This window comes from Apodemus sylvaticus, chromosome 19, assembly GCF_947179515.1.
Source record: "Apodemus sylvaticus chromosome 19, mApoSyl1.1, whole genome shotgun sequence".
Taxonomy (NCBI): domain Eukaryota; kingdom Metazoa; phylum Chordata; class Mammalia; order Rodentia; family Muridae; genus Apodemus; species Apodemus sylvaticus.
The window spans coordinates 5626074-5646043 of record NC_067490.1 but is presented as its reverse complement, the minus strand read 5'-3'; the positions used below and the strand labels follow the sequence as shown (position 1 = coordinate 5646043).

Below are 19970 nucleotides of genomic sequence, written 5' to 3'. Positions count from 1 at the left end.
AGTCCTACCTAGTAGCCAGGTATGTCGTCCCATAGCCTGACCCCTAAAGCAGGGTACTGTTTCTAGAAAGATGGTCTATGGTAGGGGAGTTCCTCAGCAGGGCCAGAGAGAGGTCTGTGGGGGGGAAGGGTGTGAATTGAGGGGATTGGGGTAAGAGTGTAAACAGTGGTGGGAGATTCCCCAAGCTGAGGGTCCACACCATGTGACCGTGAACACAGCCTGGGTCCTATCCTTTCCTCCTCTGTCCAGTGGGGAACAGCAGCTGTCCCTCTGGGCATCTGTATACAATTGTGCCCTAATTTCACATGGCCTGGGGCCTGGGGCCTGGGGTGGCGGTCAGAGTAGATTGGCTGGGAATGGAACTAAAGGAGGCTCAGTTTTGGCTCTAAAGAAGCCATTCTTGGAGCTGAAGAGATGGCTCAGCAGTCAAGAGCACTGACTGCTCTTCCTAGAGGTCCTGAGTTCAAATCCCAGCAACCACATGGTGGCTCACAACCATCCGTAAAAGGGATCTGATGCCCTCTTCTGGGGTGTCTGAAGACAGCTACAGTGTAGTTAGATATAACAATAAATAAATCTTAAAGGGAAAAAGCCATTCTTTAGCTGGAAGGAAGCATTCCAGTAGGGCTTCTTTGGGGTTCACTCATGATCCTGTTAGCACCCCAGCACCTTCAGACTGTTCTGTGGGCAGCCTGTGGCCTCTCTCACTCGCCTGAGAATTGTCTGTGAGCCTGGTTGGCCAGTGAGCCCCAAGACACCCACTGGGTCTCTCCAGTTCTGTGGTCACTCACACACCCTGTGCCTGGGGTTCTGCTGTCACTGTTTCTTGTGTCTGGATGCTTTGCCTGCATATATGTCAGCGCACCAACGTTCGCCTTGAGCCCTTCTGAGGTCAGAGTTGTTGGCTTCTCTGGAAGCAGAGTCAGTTGTGAGCTACCCCATGGCTGCCGGGAACGGAGCCCAGGTCCTCTGACAGAGCAGCCAGTGCCCTTAACCACTGAGCCATCTCTCCAGCCCTGTTGTTTGTTGTCGTTTTGTTTGTTTGTGCTGCTTTGGTTTTGTCCCCACCCCCCCACGTCTGAGATTTTATTGGTTGTGGATCAGCAGACACTTCAATTCCTAACACGTGTACCAAAACTCCAGAGTCACATCGTGTTCCTTCGGAACACTTACGCCAGCGATGGCCCCACTTGAAGCTTGGCAAGTTTCCCATGAGACCTCGCAGGACAGTCAGCCGCCCGGAATCTCCCCTCTGCGAATGGATCACGGTTTTCTGGCACACACGGGACATTCTCAAGTTTTCCATCTTTCTCCGCTCATCATAACAATTTGTAGGAAAACAGGCGGCTGTGACCAGAGCGTCACAGTCCTGATGGGGTGAGGACCGCTAAGAGGTTGTATAGGAAACAGAAGACAGGATGTAATTTAAAATATTCCAGACACGGCCTGGAGAGATGGGCTCAGCCGCTAGGGGCTAGGCTTACAACCCAAAATATAAGAGTTCCGTTCCGAGCACTCATGGCTGTCTCTCCAGCTACAAAAAATGAAAAACAAAAAAGATCCAAAAAACAAAAAATAAAAAAAACCCAAAAAACCCAAACTCAATCCAGACACAAATGCACAAAGAATCTGAGACTCTTGTGTGTTGCTGAGCACACGTTGTGCTCCGTGGTTAGGCTGTAAACAGTCCCCTCTGTGGGACGTTTCCCTGACCCCAGAGACAAAGTCTCCTCCACTCAGCGTGCCACTGTCCCCTGGTTGTACCAAAAGCTAAGCAACTAGCAAATGTTTTCGCCTATATTTTGATTTTAGATTTGTATTATTTTGGGGGTGTGAGTGTTTTGCCTGCACGTATGTCCCTGCATCACATGTGGGCCTGGTACCCAGGTGACGAGCCTCGACATGGGTGCTGGGAATTTAACCTGGGTTCTTTGCAGCAAGCTGTGCTCTTAACCACTGAGCTGACTCTCCACTCCACGGTTTCACCCCTTAAGAAATCATTTACACTTAAAAATGGTTGTGAGCCACCATGTGGTTGCTGGGATTTGAACGCACGACCTTTGGAAGAACAGTCAGTGCTCTTAACTGCTGAGCCATCTCCCCAGCCCCCACAAATTTGTTGTTGTTGTTGTTGTTGTTATTTGCTTGGTTTTGTTTGGTTTTGGTTTTGGTTTTTTGAGACAGGGTTTCTCTGTGTAGCCCTGGCTGTCCTGCAATTCACTCTGTAGACCAGGCTGGCCTCAAACTCAGAAATCCATCTGCCTCTGCCTCCCAAGTGCTGGGATCAAGGGCGTGCGCCACACTGCCCAGCATTAGGTTTTGTTTTTTTGAGACAGGATTTCTCTGTTTAGTTCTGGCTGTCCTAGAACTTACTTTGTAGACCAGGCTGGCCTCACATTTATAGAGATCCACCTGCTCTGCCTCCTTGCTGTTGGGATTAAAGGCGTGAGCCACAACTCAGTTTTGTTTTTTTGTTTTGTTTTGTTTTGTTTTTTATTCCTTCAAATGTTTCTAAAGCTAATAAAAGATTCATACTTGGGGCTGGAGAGATGGCTCGGCACTGATTGCTCTTCTGAAGGTGCTGAGTTCAAATTCCAGCAACCACATGGTGGTGATCTGCGATCTGACACCCTTTCCTGGTATATCTGTAGACAGCGACAGTGTACTTACAACACTAAATAAATCTTTAAAAAAATATTCACACTTACAAAACAGTTGATAAAAATATTCCTCTGAGGGCTGGGGAGATGGCTCAGTGATTAAGAGCACTGTCTGCTCATCTAGAGGTCCTGAGTTCAAATCCCAGGAACCACATGGTGGCTCATAACTATCGGTAGTGTGGTCTGGCGCCCTCTTCTGCCATGTATGTGTACATGCAGGTAAAACACTCCTACACAATTCCCCTGGACTCTACAGGAGCAGGGGGCGGGGTGGAGGTGGGGGGCTGACAGACGCACGCCCGGCGGCGGCTCACGCTTGGCGGCTCACGCTTGGCTTCTTGTTCCTCTGCAGAGGCAGGCCGGCTCTTGTGCTTGGTCCGCCTTTCTGCCGGCAGATCTGGAGTCCGCTGTCGGCTGCCTCCGGTGTTTGCCCCTTGCTTCCCTCTCCCCTCATTTGCATTTTCCTGACCGATGATAGATCCATTCCCAGAATCTTTTTCAGCTTTGTGTCCATGTATGGGCTGGTTTTGTGTGTCAACTTGGCACAGGCTGGAGTTATCAGAGAAAGGAGCTACAGTTGGGGAAGTGCCTCCATGAGACCCAGCTGTGGGGCATTTTCTCAATTAGTGATTAAGGGGACAGGGCCCTTTATGGGTGGAGCCATCCCTGGGCTGGTGCTCTTGGGTTCTGTAAGAGAGCAGGCTGAGCAAGCCAGGGGAAGCAAGCCAATAAGAAACATCCCTCCAAGGCCTCTGCATCAGCTCCTGCTTCCTGACCTGCTTGAGTTCCAGTCCTGACTTCCTTTGATGATGAACTGCAGTGTGGAAGTGTAAGCTGAATAAACCCTTTCCTCCCCAACTTGCTTCTTGGTCACGGTGTTTGTGCAGGAATAGAAACCCTGACTAAGACAGGCCATCTTGGCAGGGGCATGGTTGGTCACAGAGTTGCCTAGCAGCCCCCGGATCACTGCAACCCTGTGATTTTAAACATTGGTTCTGGGGATAGAACCAAATTGGATCCTCTGGCTTCTCCCTCTATCAACCACTGACCAGAACTGAGTAGATGGTTCTCCCTGGGTGTTCTATGATCCTCAAAATGTAGAGAAAGACCACAGGGCCACACCAGCCACCCAGACCAGCCACATGAGTCTGGGAGCTACGTCAGCATTGTTACCACCTGTCTTGAATGCCAGTGTTCCTTCTCAAGACGTTGAAGATGGAAATCCTCGGGGCTGGAGAGATGGCTCAGTGGGTAAGAGCACTGGTTGCTCTTCCAGAGGTCCTGAGTTCAATTCCCAGCAACCGCATGGTGGCTCACGACCCTCTGTAATGGGATCCAATGCCCTCTTCTGGTGTGTCTGAAGACACCGACAGTGTAATCACATACATAAAATAAATAAAATCTTTAAAAATAAAAGACATCAAGAGAAAACTTACTTTGAAATAATTAAAATACAATAGTTTTCCTTTAAGAATGGCATTTATTAGATGTGCACCCTCTAGTCACAGAATCCACGTGGAGGTCCAAGGACAACTTGCAGGAGCCAGTTCTCTCCTGCCATGGGATTGCTGAGAATTGAACTCAGATCCCAAGGCTTGGCAGCAAGCCTCTCTACCTACTGAGCCATCTCACAGACCCCAGACCGACTTTTTTCTCTGTTCTACCTTGGAATTGATGGGATTCAGACTTGCTCTGGCAGACTGGCTCTGGGGAAGCCAAATGCTTTGACCTGAAGCCTCTCAAGCATCCTGCAGAGAGAGTGGGGCCTCTTGGAAGGGTGCTCCAGTCCTGGGCCAAGCTGGACCAATGTGGCCCACCCGAGCTTGATGGAACCAGACAAGCCAACCAGACGCTCCAAGTTCCGGAGATTACAAATGATTGTTGGGTTTTGTTTTTATGCCTCCCCAGGGCCGTCACCCAGAGAAGCGACCATCTTTGTCTTCTCTGTGAGGACCTCACAGCACAGCGGCCCTGAGGTCGTCATGTCGCCAACGGGCTCCTAAGTGCTGTGTTGCTGTTCGTTTCGCAGACAAGGAGACTGAAGCTCAAACAGGGCTCATGAATGTCTCACCCCAGGTCACACAGCTAGCAAACGGCCGGGCTAGGATTCGAACCCAGCACTTTTTTTTTTTTTCCCGAGGCAGGGTCTCTCCTTGTATCCCTGGCTGTCCTGGAACTCACTCTGTAGACCAGGCTGGCCTTGAACTCAGAAATCCGCCTGCCTCTGCCTCCCCAGTGCTGGGATTACAGGTGTGCGCCACCACCGCCCACTCGAACCCAGCACTCCTGACTTCAGCCTTCTCCCTCTTCCCTAGTCTGTTATTCTCTGTCCCTTGTCACCAGGTCGTTCCAGCTCCTCCTGTGCAGCCTCATTTCTGTTGCAAACTTTGAGAAGAAGGTAACAGAGCCATGCAGAGCCATGGTCCCTGTCCCTGTTTAATACTCCAGCATCACACTGGGCTCCTCCTTGGTGGCAGTCCCTGAGGATGCTGTGGGCCTTCTACTGCCAGGACCTGAACAGTACATGTGGTATGACTGACCTGGGCCAGCAAGATGGTCCAGCAGGTAAAGGGGCTTGCGGCCAAACCTGATGACTTGAGTTCACTCCTGGGATCCACATGATGGAAGGAGAGAACTCCACTACATACACACCCAAACCCACCCCTGCTTCCTGAATGCTGGGATTAGAGCCATGGACCACCATGCCTGTCTTAAGCCCATCATTTTGAAGGTTCTAAATCTGGGATGAGTCAAAATTTAGCATCTAGTAAGGCCAGAGGTGGATGGTGGCATGTCCCAAGAGGAGCTCATGTGCCCAGGGCCACAACGCCAGACAGGAAGTCAGAAAGAGGCTAGGCTCACACACGGGCACCCTCCTCAAGGGCCCACACCATTCCCAATGGGAGGAACTGGGGAATGGTTTTTATTTATTTATTTATTTTATGTATGTGAGTACACTGCCGCTGTCTTCAGACACACCAGCAGAGGGCATCAGACCCCATTACAGATGGTTGTGAGCCACCATGTGGTTGCTAGGATTTGAACTCAGGACCTCTGGAAGAGCAGTCAGTGCTCTTAACCATTGTGCCATCTCTCCAGCCCTGGGGAAGATTCTTTTTGTTTGTTTGTTTGTTTTTGTTTTTCAAGACAGGGTTTCTCTGTGTAGCCCTGGCTGTCCTGGAACTCTCTCTGTAGACCAGGCTAGCCTCGAACTCAAATCCACCTGCCTCTGCCTCCCGAGTGCTGGGATTACAGGAGTGTGCCACCACGCCCGGCTCCCTGGGGAAGATTCTTAAACCATACACAGAGGACTGGACTAGAAAGATAGCTCAACAATTAACAGCACTTAATGATCTTGTAGAGGCCTGTGTTTGATTTCCAGCACCTGCATGTCAGTTCGCAATCGTGTGTAACTCTAGTTCCATTTAAACACACACACACACATACACACACACATACATAAAAGCATACATGTTTCCACACACAGCACCTCCGTCCTCACAGGGAAGGGTGGGCTCCGCATCCGGGCATCTGGATCAAAGGGCTTACCATATGCAAACCTGAGGACTGGAGTTCACACCCCTCACAGCCCTGCAAATGCCCGGTGGACCTGCGACGCCTGTCCTTCCGTTCTTGGAAAGGCAGCGACGGGGTGAGACTAGGTATATTAGTGAGCCCTGGGTTTGACTGAGACATCCCGCCTCAGTGAATAAAGTAGAGGAAGTTGATCCCGTCGTCCAGCTGGGGCCTCCACATACTAGAGCGCCCACCTGCGCACGCGCACGCATGTACACCCGTGCCCCTCCTCCACACACACAAAAATTGAAACAGATTTGAAGAGCAGCAACAGAAGTGGGAGTCAGTCTCCCAAACACAGAAGTGGGTTGTGTTTGGGGCGCTGTGCCGCGGCCGAGGCGGAGGCCCTGATGAACAGCGCCTCCACCAGGTCCTGAGAGGCAACGGACAGAAGCTTGCTTCCACAGGCCTCACGCTTCCCTCCCGTACGCATTTATTGGCTCTCCTTAATGTTACTCCCCGGCTTTAAAGTAGGAATGGCTGGGTCGGCAGGAAGAGGGTCGGGATCCCAGGTCCTGGGGACATTGCAAGCTCACTATGACTTTGCAGGCCTGGATCTGCACTTCCTCCTCGGGGTGGATGACCAGGGAAAGCAGTCGGTCTGCCAGTTTGGACTCATCCCCAAAGAGGGCTTCGTGCAGGGATTGCTCGTTGTAGTGCCATTTGACCGCTCGGTAGTGGGTGGCGTTCCGCCCCTCACTCAAGTGCTCGGCAAACACCAGCACCTCGAGCAGCAGACTGCCCGGCTGTGAAGACTGGAAGAGGTTCAGGAAGTTGGAATGCACCTACGGTGGGGTGGGGGAGAACCCGTGAGCTCCTGCCCGGTCTCAAAGTCTCCCCTTCGGCTTCCCACCAGCTCCGCTCTCTCGCGGACCCAGGTTTGCGGTTCCCTTTCATTATTGTTTTCCAGGGAAAATGCATCACGGTCAGAGAACGCGAGTGAGTCCCTGAGATTAATTTTAAGACAGTGGGCGAGGCGGGAGAGCCGATGGCGCGAGCGGAAGTGAGAAGCTCTGACTTGCTCTTGCAGCACCCACGTGGTGGCTCACAACCCTCCGGAGCTCCAGTTCCGGGGAATCTGTCGCCCCCTGCTGGCCTCCACAGCCACTGCACACAGCCACCCGTGCACATAAAAAAATAATCTCGAAAGAAATCCCTCCTGACACCTGCGTCAGCATCCCATCAGCCCCTCCCCATCTTTCCTCACCTGACAGTTGAGAATGTCATAGAGAAGGTCGTTCTTCTGTGCCAGGTAGCTCAGGAGGCGGACAGCTTGTACCTGAAGAAGGAACAGCAGGAGAGGGCGCTGGGTCTGGGCCTCAGCCTGGGTGGCTTGAACCTCCGCTCTTCCTCCCCTGCTCCGGGACTAGCCGGGGGCGGGGCCGAGGCCCTGACAGACAGGCACCTGTGCCAGGATGCAGTCTGACTGTATGATCTCCATCAGGGCGGGCATCACCCGCCGCAGCTGTGGGTGGACGTAGTCAGGTAGTGGGAGGTTGTTGAGCAGTCGGAGGCCAGCTACGTGCAGTTCCATGTCCCAGATGGTGGAAATCAGTTCCAGCACCTTGATGCAGTGTTCCTGCGGGGGAGAGAGAGAGGTCTGCTCTCATATGGTGACCTCCCTGACTGTGCACCGGGTCGCCCTTCCCTGACCCCACCCAGGACCCAGGAGACAATCCTTGCTACCTCCAACTGGAAGGCCCTGGTTAGCTACCCACACCTCAAGCCTCGGCTAGGCACTCCCACCTCACAGATTTTTTTCCTTGCTGTGCTATCTCTGTCTTCCTAAACCTTCTGCCTCTTCTCTGATTCATCCTGTCCGTAAGGTCATCCAGTTCACCTGCTAATCCCACTTCCGTCCTACTCAAGCTTGCTTTCTTGATCCTGGCCACTGGTGCAGCACTCCAAGCCTCAAGCTGCAGTATTCTCCAATCTGTCTGTCTGTCTGTCTGTCTCCCTCCTTCCCTCCCCCTCTCTCTCCTTCTCTCCCTCTCACCCTTTCCCATTCCTCAGAAAATCTTTTCGGTTTTATCTTCAAACCCACCAGAAAGGGGCTAATGAGATAGCTTAGTAGGCAAAGTGCTTGCGGCACAAGCCTGGTGACCAGAGTTCGAGTCCCGGAATATGCACATAAAGGTGGCGGGAAAAGAGAACCAGTTCCTTAAAGTTGTCTTCTCATCTCCACAATGCACCGTGCGCGCGCACATACATGCACACGCACAAACACACGCACACGTGCACGCACACATACATGCACGCGCAAACACGCATGCACACTTTTAAGCATCTAGTAATCTAGTAAGAGGGCTGGTGAGAGGGCCTGCTATCGAGCCTCACAAGCTGAATTTGATCCCTAAGTCCCAGATGGTAGGAGAGAACCCACCTCTGCAGGTTGTCCTCTGACCTTCAGGACTGCGCTGCACTTTGTAAATGCCCATAAAACATACACATGCTGGGCTGGAGAGATGGCTCAGTGGTTAAGAGCACTGACTGCTCTACCGGAGGTCCTGAGTTCAAATCTCAGCAACCACATGGTGGCTCACAACCATCTGTAATGAGATCTGACGCCCTCTTCTGGGGTGTCTGAAGACAGCTACAGTGTACTTACATATAATAATAAATAAATCTTTTTGAAAAGTTGTTGATGTTTTATTTGTATACTTACCAATTCAAAGGAAGCTGCGAGAGGCCACCTTGCCCCTCCATGTATACATCTTACCCAATCACAGTTCAATACCACGATTAGAGAGATGGTATTGGCAGGGTGAGTGCCCAGGTCTCCATCTTATTACAGATCTTTGTAATGACCTTCAATGTCACTTCATGACATCAAAACTGTCCCAGGGATCTCTCTTGTGGGGTCCCTTACAATCATTGCCACCTGCCCCTCCCCCAATGCTGACCTGTTTTCCAAGTGGATAGTCTTTGAAGAATGTCTTTTTTGTTTTTTGTTTTTTGTTTGTTTGTTTTTTGGTTTTTTGGATTTGGTTTCTTTTTCGAGACAGGGTTTCTCTGTGTAGCCCTGGCTGTCCTGGAACGCACTCTGTAGATCAGGCTGGCCTTGAACTCAGAAATCTGCCTGCCCCTGCCTCCCAGAGTGCTGGGATTACAGGCGTGCGCCACCACCTTGGGGAATGTCTTATAAGTGAGATTAAACTTCAGTGGCCTATTGAGATTGGCTCCTATTGTCATCCAATAGGATGCCAGAGATCTGTCCCAGCCACATGCAGCAACGTGTCGTTCCTCTTGGTTGCTGCGTAATATTCCTTTGAATGGATGTACCACAGTTTAACCACACACCTAACTGAAAGACTTTTCATAGCTTTTAGCCTGAGCTGATTTGGATAAGGCTGCTATGAGTGGTTGTATACAGCTTCTAGGCAGCTCTGAGTTTATATTCCTCTAGGATAAAAGCCCAGAAGTGCAACTACCAGTCAATAAATGTATAGTGAATGTTTTTTTGTTTGTTGAGACAGGGTTTCTCTGTGTAGCCTTGACTGTCCTAGAACTCACTCTGTAGACCAGGCTGGCCTCAAACTCATAGATATCTGCCTGCCCCTGCTTCCTGTGTGCTGGGATTAAAGGCGTGCATCACCACTGCCAGGCCATAATGTGTTAAGAAACTATTAAGCTAATTTCCAGAACAGCTTCCGTTTTATATCAGCGCCAGCTATGTGGAAGGAACCTAGCGATGCTACATCTTCGTAGCCCTTGGTGTTCTCGACTAATGTTTTTAAGATTTATGTTTTTATGGATATAGGTGACTTGCCTTCATATAGATACGGTAGAAGAGGGCATCGAATCACATGGGGCTACAGTTATAGATGGCTGTGAGACACCATGTGGGTGTTGGGTATCCAACTCAGACCTCTGGAAGAACAGCCAGTGTTCTAATCACTGAGCCATCTCTTGGGCCCCTGTCAATTAATTTTAATTTTTAAAATCTTTTATCTTGCCGGGCAGTGATGGCACACGCCTGTAATCCCAGCACTCTGGGAGGCAGAGGCAGGCGGATTTCTGAGTTCGAGGCCAGCCTGGTCTACAGAGTGAGTTCCAGGACAGTCAGGGCTACACAGAGAAACCCTGTCTTGAAAAAACCAAATCCAAAAAAAAAAAAAAATCTTTTATCCTAATTTTAAATTTTTTAAATCCTATGAGTGGGATGGGAAGCATTTCAATGGAGGTCAGAAGACATCCTGAGGGAGCTAGCTGTCCTGGTTTTCAGGCTTAGGAGCAGATAACCCCCTGAGCCGCCCCCCATGTAGAATCTTGAGGCCCCTTATTAGACATGCGGTTTGTTGTGGTTGTTTGGCTTTTTTTTCCTAAAGATTTATTTATTATTATAAATAAGTACACTGTATCTGTCTTCAGACACACCAGAAAAGGACATCAGATCTTATAACAGATGGTTGTGAGCCACCATGTGATTGCTGGGATTTGAACTCAGGACCTCTGGAAGAGCAGTCAGTGCTCTTAACCGCTGAGCCATCTCTCTAGCCCTTGGCTTTTTTGTTTATTTTTGTTTCTTAGATGGTGTCTCATGTAGCCCAAGCTGGTCTCAAGCTTGCTATTATAGCTGAGGGCCACCTTTATCATCCTACCCCCACTTCTCCTTCTTGCCTCTCACCCGAGTGCATGCACCCTAGTTCATTCAGTGACTGGGACAGAGCCAGGCTTCATGCAGACAGGCAGACTCAACCACGGAAACACGTCCTCAACTCCTTATTTTTTTCTTTTAAGAAGCACGTGTTTGATGTCACTTCACCATAGGGGTAACAAAAGATCAGTTCCTTCAGCACTGTAGCCCTGAGTGAACTTCCTCATGCCCTCCTCTCTGTCTGTCTCTGTGTGTCTGTCTGTCTCTCCCTCTGTCTGTGTCTGTTTCTGTTTGTCTCTTTCTCTATCTCTCTGTGTGTGTCTGTCTCTCTCTGTGTCTGTTTCTGTCTCTCTGTGTTCTCTCTCTCTCTCTCTCTCTCTCTCTCTCTCTCTCTCTCTCTCGTGTGTATCTGTCTGTCTCTGTCTCTGTGTGTTTCTGTCTGTCTGTGTCTCACTCTGTTTCTGTTTGTCTCTTTCTCTGTGTGTCTGTCTCTGTCTCTCTGTGTGTCTCTGAATTTCTGTCTCTCTGAGTCTGTGTGTCTGTCTGTTGCTCTCTGTCTCTGTGTATCTACGTGTCTGTTTCTCTCTGTGTGTGTATGTATCTGAGTGTCTCTATCTCTGTGTGTCTGTGTGTTTCTGTCTTTCTGTCTGTGTTTCTCTCTTCCTCTCCCCTCCCTATCCCTCCTTCCCTCTCTCACTCTATAGCCCTAGCTGTCCTGGAACTCTCTCTGTAAACCAGGCTGGACTCAAACACTGGGATTCTCCCTGCCTCTGCCTGCCTGATGCCGAAACGAAAGGAGTGTGCCACCACACCTAGCCTGCTATCCTCCATAAGCCACCGCAATCACATGTGACACACTGTGTCTCCATCTTGTGTGACGCCTGCCCCAGGAGATGAATCCCACAAGGACCAGCAACCCTCTCTCTTTCACCACTATCTCAGTGCCCCAAAGTCAGGACCGGACAGAACCAGCGAGAAAAGGGATCTTGAGTCTTGAGGTTTAAGATTCTGGACTGAGAAGGGGGACCAAACAAGCTCAAGTTGGCCCTACAGCAGTGTCCCAGGCAAACATCCCTGGCCCGCCCCGTCCCGCCCACCCCTGTTGAGGACAGGGGTCTGGGGCAGGGCAGGAGGAGGAGGAGGAGCAGGTGCTAGAACAGGAAGAGAGAAAGGGAGCCTGAGTTTCCTTCCTTCCTTTCTTCCTTCCTTCCTTCCTTCCTTCCTTCCTTCCTTTCTTTCTTTCTTTCTTTCTTTCTTTCTTTCTTTCTTTCTTTCTTTCTTTCTTTCTTTCTTTCTTTCTTTCTTTCTTTCTTTCTTTCTCTTTCTTTCTTTCTTTTTCTTTCTTTCATTCTTTCTCTTTCTTTTTTCTTTCTTTCTTTCTTTCTTTTTTTTTTTTTTTTGGTTTTTTTCAAGACAGAGTTTCTCTGTGTAGCCTTGGCTGTCCTGGAACTCACTCTGTAGACCAGGCTGGCCTCAAACTCAGAAATCTGCCTGCCTCTGCCTCCCAAGTGCTGGGATTATAGGCGTGCGCCACCAAGTCCGGCTCTGAGTTTCCTTTTGAATGGCTGGCATTAGGCAAGGAGGCAAAGGAAGGAGGTCCAGTTGAGGAAGTAGGGCAGGTAGGTTAGAGGCCTTCTCGAAGGCCTAGGTGGTATATCTCATAGCCACTGGCCATAAGGGGGGGGGGATGACCACACCCTAACCTCTGCAGCTGCAGGGTCCAGGCTAGTACTTCCTAGACAGAAAAGGCTAAGCCCTCACAGGACAGAGCTGCAGGCTAGCACCCAGCCTGTGAGGGACGTGCACCAACATGGCTGCAGCTCCCTGAACTCCGCAGGATGGAGACCCAGGGTCCCTCAGGGAAGCAGCTTGCAGGGGACCTGGGAGGATCAGAGCTTTCAGGCAACAGAGAAGGCTAATGGGAGAAGCAGAGGGAGCCACCAACTGTCACTCTAGAGCCCCAGGGCTAGCCTCAAACTCCTGATCCCCCAACCTCAGTCTCCTGAACACTAAGGATACAAAATACCCCACAATACCTCAGCCCAAACGTTTGCTTCAAATCAGTTTTTCTCATGAAAGAAACAATTCTAGTTTAGTGTGTGTGTGTGTGTGTGTGTGTGTGTGAGAGAGAGAGAGAGAGAGCCTTGGAGGAGGGGCTGGAGAAAAGGTTCCGCACTCCACAGCACGTGAAGAGAGTTCTTGCAAAGGATTCCAGTTTGGTTCCTAGTGACTACATGGTGGCTTCGAACCATCCATTACTCCAGTCCCAGGCCCTGGCCCCTCTTCTGGTCTCCACAGTAGACAGGCATGAATATAACACCACACATACATGCAGGTAGGCAAACGTGTTCATACACATAAAATAAATGTCTCCTTTTTTTGAAGAACCGTGGAGAAGTGCGCCTTGCCAGCTTGCTCACTGGTCCATGCCCTGCTAAATTTCTTGTAGAGCCTAGGTATGGTGTTGCCCACAGTGGGCTGGGCCCTCACCCCAATCATCAGACACGACACCTCTCACAGAGTTGTCCACAGGCCAGTCTGGTAGAGGGAGCTCTACAATTGAGGTTATGTCAAGTCAATGATAAAAACTAACCAACATGGAAATGTTAAAATATGAAATATTAGCCAGACAGGAGTGGTGCACGCCTTTAATCCCAGCACTTGGGAGGCAGAGACAGGCAGATTTCTGAGTTTGAGGCCAGCCTGGTCTACTGAGTGAGTTCTAGGAACAGGCAGGGCTCTACAGAGAAACCCTGTCTCGAAAAAACCAAATCTAAAAAAAAAAAAAAAACCAAACCGTGAGGTGGTCCCAAGACAGACCACGGTTCGTCGCCCGCCATCTGCAGAAGGAAAGGAGACAGCCAGGTAAGGGTAGGCCTAGTCCGTCCAGTGCTTGTGGAGCACAGGTGGACCACAGAAGAGTACAAACTACACACGTGTGGTTTGAAACCGCGGTGTGCCTTTCCTCCCGTGCCTGCACTGTCAGGTGTCATCCCTGAAGCAGAAATAACCAATACACAACACCCCCGAGTGCGCGGGACCTCAAACGCAACAAACTGCGCTTCACCCATCTGTCTACCTTGCCGTGCAAGAAGCACGGATGCAGGGGTATCTGCATCTCCAGCATCAAATGTGAGGTCCTAACCCGTCTGGAGGGGAGGATGGGACCCAGGAGGGCACCTGATAGACCTGCTGGTTCTCAGTCTGCAGCTGGCCACATGTAGGGAACGGTTTTTGGCTTTGGTTTCTTGTTTCTGCCATATGGGAGAATATACATGCATGTACTCGTGGGGATGGGGGTCGCAGGGCGACTTGTGGGACTTGGTTCTCTCCTTCCACCATGTGGGTCCCTGGAAACTGAAATCAGGCTTAGAAGCAAGTGCCCTTGCCCACTGAGCCATCTTGCCCCTGGGTTTTGTTAGTAAAAGTTGTTTTTTTCTTTCTGCTTCACACATATAAAATATCTATGTTTTAAGCTGAGCGGTGGTGGTGCACGACTTTCATCCCAGCACTCAGGAGGAAGAGGCAGGCGGACCTCTGAATTTAAGGCTAACCTGGTCTACAGAGTGAGTCCCAGGACAGCAGGACAGCCAGGGATACACAGAGAACTCCTCCCACCCCGTGCCTCCCCAACACACACACACACACACACACACACACACACACTCTAAGCAGGAAAGTGTGGTAACCCCAGTTTCACAAGCAGCCTGTCAGAAGTCAAACGACATCGAGTGTTGACATGACAGGTCTTGTGAGTGACACAGTTAACGCCAATTGTAAGTTATATGCTGCTGTCTAAGAATCTGCACATTGGGGTGGGGGCGGGGAGCCCAGCGTCATCCAGGCTCTGGGAGGAAACTGACCACTGTCTTCTCACTTATTTCCTGGTTACAAACTCGGGATTCAAACAAACATCCGGAATATCACTATCAGCTTGCAAATCAGCTTGCAGACCCCGGGGACACCTTGGGGACCTTGTCCAGGCTCACCTGGATTTTGAGTCTGAATTTCCTGATGCCAGAGAAAGCTTTAAGTGCGCTCAGAGCTTGGATTTTGACACTGTTGTCCTTGTCATCTAGCATTTCAGCCACCAGGTTGATGTCGTCCATCGTACACGTAGAGGCCTACAGTGTGTGAGGAGAGGTGAGAGACACAGGAGAAGCGGGTGTCCTGGGGCTGCTGTCCCCAAGTCTCTGAGGCCTTCTTTGTTCAACCAGAGGGACAGGCCTCAGGACGCTGCCTGGGCAGTCGTGGGGTTATGGGTAAGCCGCAAGCCAGGGACCAGACTGACTGGGAGGGGCCCGGCCTCGCCCCGCCCCGCCCCACCCCGCCCCACCTCAGCCTCCAGCAAGTACACGCAGCGGGTGATGCTGTGAAGGATCATGCTTCTGGTATACGCGTCCTGTTTACAGTCTAGAGAGTTGAGAAGTCTTCGAATCTCACCCGAGTCCCGCCCGTGGCGCTCTCTCTCGATGGCCAGGCCTAGACAGCGCCCCAGTCCAAAGTTAGGGATAAGGACTCAGAATTGAGGAAAGCGAGGGGCTGGGAAGGGGTCGGGGGTGGGGGGTGGGTAGGAGGAGGGAGCTGAGGTCAAAGGCTTTTTCCAAAATGAAGGCTTTTGCTGTGCCAGGCGCTTCACGGACGGCTGCTATACCAACCACCAGCCATATCTAATAGTTTACACCATCGGCCCTGTCAGCTTGCTCACACAATTATAACTTTCCTGGAGTGTAGCCCAAAAGATAGGGTTCTGTTCTCATCAGATAATCATATCTCAAATTAGTGACCCTTTTCCTGATGGCACAAAAGTACCCTAGGGGGAGTAGAGAGATGGCTCAGTGGTTAGGGACACTGACTGCTCTTCCAGAGGTCCTGAGTTCGATTTCCGGCAGCCAGATGGTGGCTCGCAACCATCTGTTACTTCAGTCTGGGGATCCAATGCTCTCTTCTAGCCTCTGTGGGCACAGCATTCAGGTGGTCCACATACACACATGCAGGCAAGACACCCATACACATAAAATAAAGTACCCTGTGACCTAGCTGGAAACTCGGGGCAAAAGGTCTCTCAACTTTTCTCCCCTCAATGTCTCCAGTTCCTGGGCAAGAGCAGGACAGATAAAAAGCTCTCGATTTCCATTTCCAATACATAGAACCGGGAGAGGTAAGTGGAAGGTTCCTGGGGGGCTGACTCCATGAGATTTGCTACCCAGAGACTCCCCAACTAGCTTCTATAGCAGAGTCTTGCCTCAGGTGCTGACGAGGGGGGAAACTGAGGTAGACTGGAGAAGAGAAAGAAGGAAGGAAGGAGGAAAGGAGCTCAAAGGAGTCACCTTTAGGCCGTCCCCCCCAGGGGAGGCCTTAGGAGCAGGGGCCTCCTGGGGCAGAGCCCTCTCCCCAGGGACTGGACACTCACGGGCGATGCAGATCGGGGAGTTGGAGCAGAGTGGTGGCTGACATTTTATGCTAGCCCTGATGGCCTTGTACAGCAGGTATAAGGCCCCGGCGCCTGTAGCCAGGCCCACAAAGCTTTTCCGGAGGTCCAGTTGCTCCAGGCACCGGGGAATGGTCTTGCCCATGTCTTCAGTGCTGCCTTGTGGCTAGGTAGGACCTAGGCCCAAGGCACCTGGAGAGAACATTCCGGAACTAGAACCCTGGCAGGGCCCAGAACCAGGGAACTAGAATTGGAACTAGGCAACAAAGGAAACTTTGGAGATGATGGGGAAGCCTCAGGGTGCTCCAGAGGATAGAACACGCTGCTTTGGGAGACTGTGAAGAAGAAGCCAGAGACTCTAGGGTTAGAAGGTAGGGAGGGGAGTGGGGCTCAGACGCAGCGCTTGCCTAACATGGAAAAGGCTCATCACTGCAAAACTGTATGTTTTTTGTCATCTATTTGTTTGGTTTTTTTCTTTCTTTCCTTTTTAAAGATGTATTTATTGTTATATCTAAGTACACTCACTATAGCTGTCTTCAGACACACCAGAAGAGTGCGTCAGATATCATTACAGATGGTTGTGAGCCTACCATGTGGTTGCTGGGGTTTGAACTCAGGACCTCTGGAAGAGCAGTCAGTGCACCAAGCCACCTCTCCAGCCCTTTGTTTGTTTATAAACAGTGTCTTAACATGTAACTGTGGCTGGCCAGATCTGAGAAATCTACCTGCTTCTGCCTTCCCCTTGCTGGGGTTAAAGGTGTGCCCCACCATGCCCGGCTTTTTAACTTTTGTGTGTCAAAGTCACATGCACGTGGATACCCAAGGAGTGCAGAAGAACAAGTTGGACCGGCTAGAACTGGAGTTACAGATAGCGGTGAGCTGAGTGGTGTGAGAGCCAGTAACCAACCTTGGGTGGTCAGGAAGAGCATGAGCGCTTAACTGCGTGGGGGCCTCTCTCTACCTCCTCTCTTTCAGTTTTTGAAATGAGATCTCACCTAGTTCAGGCTCTTCCTATATTGTTAAGAATAACCTCGATTGATCTTCCTGGGTCGACCTCCCTAGTGTCTGGTGGGCTACTGGTGTGCACCACCACGCCCAGCTCCTATTCGGTTGTGGGTCTAAGTGTTGCTGCTCAGAAGGAAAAGGCTTCCCCTAAGGGAGTGTTAGCCCTGGGCTCGGCAGCCCTAGGGTTTCCCCAGCAGAAAGTGTTACAGCTCTGCTCGGGTAGGGGGAGGTCTCCGCAGACAAAGTTCTGCTCTTGTGAAAACGTTACAGTTTTGCTGCTAGAGGCATCCGGGCAATTGGGAGTCAGGGAATGCCACAGAGTCACCCTGCATAGCAAACCTTACACAAGAGACTGTGTTTACTGTGTCTATTGGGAGGGTGGCGGCTGTCTCCGCTCCATTGAGAAGCAGCAGAGAACTGAGCAGAAGGAAAAGCTTATGTAAGATTTCTTGCTGGGTGGGGTGGGGTGGGGTGGGGTGGGCTGATTTTCACCTGGGGGTGAGGACTGGTGAGATTTCAATTCCTGAGCTTCAGTGAGCTCAGAGATTGTTGGGGTTTCTTGTTCAGGATCGGAGGGGTTCTGTGGCGCTGCTCTGGGACTGGTAGGATCCTGTTTCTGGTTCCTGGTCTTGGGGTCAAGTCCAGGTCTGGGTGTTTTTCCTTTGCCTTTTTATCCCACAGTGGGGAGTGCCTGGGAGGTGTGTGTGTGTGTGTGTGCATTTATGTACTTGTGTGTGCACCTGTGTCGGGGTACACATACAGCTATAAATGCATGTGTGTGCACACGCAGCAACATAGGCCAGAGGATAACATTGGGGGTCTTCTTCGGGGCTCTCTCTCCATTGTATTTTATGTATATGAGTGTTTTGGTTTTGGGTGTGTATGTGCACCCGTGAAGGTCAGGTTGGAAGAGGGTGTGAGATTGAGCAGGGCAGGCAGAGCCTTGTGAGGCACCACAGAGGCGCTGGGAGCGGAACCTGGTCTTTTGCAAGAGCAGCCTATCCTATCGCCTTGACCGTCTCTCCAGCTCCCTCTCACTCAGGATGTGATTGTGCTTACATCAGTGTGTGGGTTTGTGAACATCAATGCAGATGCCTTCAGAGGCAAGAGGCCTCCCGTCTTCCCGGAGCCTGAGTTACAGACAGTTTCAAGCTGCCAGAGAGATGTGTGTGCCGGGATCTGAACCTGGGTCCTCTCCGAGAACAGCATGCAGAGACGGCGTAACTGCAGAGACATCTCTCTAAGGCCCCCGCTCCATCATAACTTCCTGACAAGAGCGTGCACTGAACCTGAGGCTCATTGGCTGGACTCAAGGGGATTCTTTGACCCCCAACTCCCCCGGAGCTCAGATTACACACTATTGTGCCTGGCTTTTGCTCTTTGGCTTGTTTGTTCTTTGACACAGGGTTTCTCTGCGTAGCCCTGGCTGTCCTGGAACTCACTCTGTAGACCAGGCTGGCCTCAAACTCAGAAATCCACCTGTCTCTGCCTCCTATGTGCTGGGATTACAGGTGTGCGCCACCACTGCCCGGCTTCCCGTTTTGTTTCTAATTAGCACACATACTTATTGTTCAAACTGAGGCGTTTCACTAAGACCTCTTCACACCTGTGCGCCGTGTGTTTTCACTTTATTCACTTCTCCAGTTCCTTTTTCTTCGAGCCAGGTTTGAGCGGCCAGGGGGTGCGTCTTTCACCTGCCCTTTGTTCCACTAGAGGGCAGCAGAGGCCCACCTCTGGGCTCGGGCCTTTGGGTGGCTTTCCTGATAGCTTGGGGCAAGCCACCAGCAGCTTCCACAATGTGTTGGGCCCACACCATGAGTGGCAGACTGTTCCTCAAGCCTCGATCCCTCTTCCCACCTGAGATGGAAAACAACGGGTGGACACCTGGGACGGCCCTGCTGTCCCGCTGTCCAGCTTCCAATTGCAGCAGCTCTGGAGTCGGCCTCCCTGCGGAAATCTCAAGGCTGCTTGTCTTTTTTAGCATGAAGGCCTGCATATGGTAGGTCTTTTAGGCCACGTTGTCAGTGCTTAAAGACGCAGCCCTCGCTGTGTGCAAAGAGGGGCTTTGGGCGCACCTCACGTGACCCGGAAGGGAGAAAGAGCAGCATTGTCGGGGAGGTGTCTGCATTCGCAGGTCGTAGGGTCTAGGTTTTCCTTTCGAACTCCAGAGGGGCCTGGAACCCGCTCTGCTCCTCTCGCCACAGCCTCCGGTGTTGACTGTGGCGAGGCTGTGGCGGGGAGCCTCCCTGCTGTAAGAGTCAGGGTAGAAAAGCCTGGATGGAGATTTTTAAAAAATAATAACAATGTTACAACTTGACAGGGCCCACCCACTCCGAACCTTGGCTCATTGCATGCCAGGGTGTAGGGAGCTTCTGTCCGCTCTGAAAATCCGCCCGGGAACCTCGGACTCCCAGCAACAACACGGAATCTAAGGACAAGGAGCAGAGTCCCTTGGAGATTCTATTGTCACTTCCCACCAGTTCAGGACAGGAAGACAGCGCCCTCCTATGGGGACTGTCACCTTAGCCCAAAGGCCACTTTAGCTGGTCTGAGGCCGGTCATGGCTCCGCCCTTCTTACCCTGCCTTCTTACCGTTTCTGACTTCGACCAAGACGATTCTGCAAACTTCGCGTCGGTTTCCTTTTTTTTTTCTCTCCTTTTCTGTTTTCTGGTGTTTGTGGTGTACCCGTGGTGTGTGTGT

At 51.1% G+C, this 19970-nt stretch overlaps 1 protein-coding gene across 3 annotated transcripts; it reads right to left on the bottom strand.

Annotated features, from left to right (window-relative positions):
- Positions 1 to 6688: 6688 nt before the first annotated feature.
- Armc12 (armadillo repeat containing 12) lies at positions 6689 to 16409 on the bottom strand. 3 transcript variants are annotated; one of them, XM_052164213.1, is made up of 6 exons: positions 16172 to 16409; positions 15170 to 15315; positions 14823 to 14957; positions 7642 to 7815; positions 7444 to 7515; positions 6689 to 7021 (listed from the first exon to the last, which is right to left on the bottom strand). In XM_052164213.1, the coding sequence occupies exons 1-6, from the start codon at positions 16407 to 16409 to the stop codon at positions 6689 to 6691; spliced, it is 1098 nt and encodes a 365-aa protein (XP_052020173.1). The 3 variants fall into 3 exon arrangements, with proteins under 3 accessions (XP_052020173.1, XP_052020174.1, XP_052020176.1); XM_052164214.1 differs by having other exon boundaries at positions 16247 to 16409; XM_052164216.1 differs by having other exon boundaries at positions 6689 to 6991; positions 16247 to 16409.
- Between the last annotated feature and the right edge of the window lie 3561 nt (positions 16410 to 19970).

What these genes read in the sequence shown, in the direction of transcription:
- Armc12 (XM_052164213.1), bottom strand. Translation starts at nt 16,409, where the DNA reads ATGGGCAAGACCATTCCCCGGTGCCTGGAGCAACTGGACCTCCGGAAA. An exon ending in TGTACTTGCTGGAGGCTGAG is followed by an intron (nt 14,958 to 15,169) that starts GTGGGGCGGGGT and finishes CACACACTGTAG; the next exon opens with GCCTCTACGTGTACGATGGA. An exon ending in AATTCAGACTCAAAATCCAG is followed by an intron (nt 7,816 to 14,822) that starts GTGAGCCTGGAC and finishes TCTCCCCCGCAG; the next exon opens with GAACACTGCATCAAGGTGCT.